A 2401-nucleotide genomic window follows, 5' to 3' on the forward strand; every position below is an offset into this window, starting at 1 on the left:
TAAATAATACATTGCTGAAGTGCAGAGGTCAGTTGTAATGCAGAGGTCAGTGGGGTGACACAGAGTGCAGAAATCAGCGGCGTGACGCAGAGTGCAGAGGTAAGTTGTAACACAGAGTGCAGAGGTCAGTGGTGTGACCAGGACTATGAAGGTCTCACAATGGCTGTGTGGTCCTCACCATGACTGTGTGATCCTCACCAAAGCTGTGTTCGAGTCTCACCAGGGCTGCCCGCTTGTCTCACCTGGGCTGCGTGCTTGTCTCACCAGGGCTGCGTGCTTGTCACACCATGGCTGCGTGCTTGTCTCACCAGGGTTGGGTGTTGGTCTCACCAGGGCTGCCTGCGGGTCTCACCAGGGCTGCCTGCTTGTCTCAGCATGGCTGCCTGCTTGTCTCAGCATGGCTGCATGCTTGTCTCAGCATGGCTGCATGCTTGTCTCAGCGTGGCTGCGTGCTTGTCTCACCAGGGTTTCGTGCTTGCCTCACCAGGGTTGCGTGCTTGTCTCACCAGGGTTGAGTGCGGGTCTCACCAGGGATGCGTGCGGGTCTCACCAGGGTTGCGTGCGTGTCTCACCAGGGTTGCGTGCGGGTCTCACCATGGCTGCTTGTCTCACCAGGGCTGCCTGCTCTACTCACGGCTTCGTGCTTGTCTCACCAGAGTTGCGTGCGGGTCTCACCAGGGCTGCGTCCGGGTCTCACCAGAGCGGCGTGCTTGTCTCACCAGAGCTGCGTGCTTGTCTCACCAGAGCTGCGTGCATGTCTCATCAGGGCTGCGTGCTTGTCTCATCAGGGCTGCGTGCTTGTCTCATCAGGGCTGTGTGGGTGGCAGGGTCAGAACATGGCTGTTCGGAGGGTGCGGGCGGCTGGGTCTCACAATGGGTGTGCGGGCTGTGGGAAGGAGGAGGAGCTGTATGGTATAGGTGGATCCTTTTTTACTGCAATGCAGAATGGCATAGGCTAGAGAGGACTACACATGCCAGCAATACTTTAAACAGCAATAGCATTACAGTATAAAATACTGCTGGTATTTGTAGTCCTCTATAGAGGGTTCTATTATGCATTGCTGCAATACAGAATGGTGCCTGCTATAGAGGACTACAAGTACCAGCAATACTTTATACAGAGGCTCCAGGCTGCCGCATCACGTACCTGGCTGCCTGCAGCTCCTCCGGCTCCCTCCTCAGTATCCGGCGGCCGGCGGGCCCCCCCGTCTCTGCGCTGGCAGTAGCAGTTTGTGTGCGTGGGATACTGGGCCCCCCCACCACCACTCCGCAACTTCCTCTCCATGGCCTGGATCTGTGTCCCCCGTCCTGCCATCACTCTGCCCATCTTACTCCCTTCATCCAGGCCCGGAATGCTGGGAACACCGATCCCAGCAGGATGTGCGCAGGGTGATGGTGAAGGTAAACTGTAATGGGGGAGAAGGGGCCACGGGCCCCCTACTGGCCACGGGCCCTCCAGGCAGAGCCCGACTGCCCGAATGGTCAGTCCGCCCCTGCATGGGTGCATATATTAAGTGTTGTAGAAGAATTTTATTTACAGACTCAGCCCATATATGTACACTCCAGATTATGATTGTTGGAGCTTAAGCACAGTCACGTTTTTTTTAACACTTACAGGTGCCTGCAATTTCCCATACAGATTGCAGTCACAGATGATACTGTCACATATACAGCACTGATTTGAGTACCCACTCACAGCGAATGTATGTAGGATCACAGACAGGCATTTTATGGAATAATTGATTGCACATTTTTGTATTGACTCACCTTATTTTATAACTGTTCATCACTAACTGATTCACACCACAGGCAATAGGAGGTGCTTCTATGTTGATTTTCAGTCTATGACAACCTAGCACAACATATTAGCTATCCAGGGCACTGTATACAGGCAGAGACTCGGTCGGCTTCTGTGAGGAAGAAGCCGGGACGAATCTCACTTTCACTTTCCCACACAGCACTCCTCTGCCAAACCCCCTCCCCTTCCCCCGTCTCACCTCGCAACTGTAGGAGACACTCGTCTGCAGCTGCGGCTGTCAGATGAGACTTGTAAACCGACGGCAGGGTCTGCTGGGCACGGACACATGCTCTGAGGCTGGAAGTAGGGGAAAAGAGACCTGGAGGGGAGGGACAGTGACGGGCCCCCTTCTGGCCGCGGGCCCTCGGTCCGTGCCCGAATGCCCGAATGGTCAGTCCGCCCCTGCTAACAACACACTGCAGCACATGTGCATGACGTACACTATAATATGGTGCATGTGTATTTTATGTGTGTGTGGGGAAGGGGGTTTGTGGGCTTTTTACTGGGTTTTTTTTACAAACTTTTTCTTTATTTTTAATAATTTTATTTGTTTACATTTTTTCTTTATTTTTTAAATAATTTCCTCTTTTTTTCTGTTGGGGG

The 2401-nt window shown here is 53.3% G+C and overlaps 1 protein-coding gene across 1 annotated transcript in view; it reads left to right on the forward strand.

Annotated features, from left to right (window-relative positions):
• Window positions 1-1283: 1283 nt before the first annotated feature.
• LOC108803394 (gastrula zinc finger protein XlCGF26.1-like) overlaps window positions 1284-2401 on the forward strand; it is a 13263-nt gene continuing 12145 nt past the window's right edge. Inside the window, exon 1 of the mRNA XM_018575239.1 lies at window positions 1284-1401. Coding sequence (XP_018430741.1) covers window positions 1284-1401 — 118 coding nt within the window. The remainder of the gene's footprint in view (window positions 1402-2401) is intronic.

This window comes from Nanorana parkeri, unplaced genomic scaffold (genome assembly GCF_000935625.1).
Source record: "Nanorana parkeri isolate BGI_ZX_2015 unplaced genomic scaffold, ASM93562v1 scaffold3673, whole genome shotgun sequence".
NCBI classification, from domain to species: Eukaryota; Metazoa; Chordata; class Amphibia; order Anura; family Dicroglossidae; genus Nanorana; species Nanorana parkeri.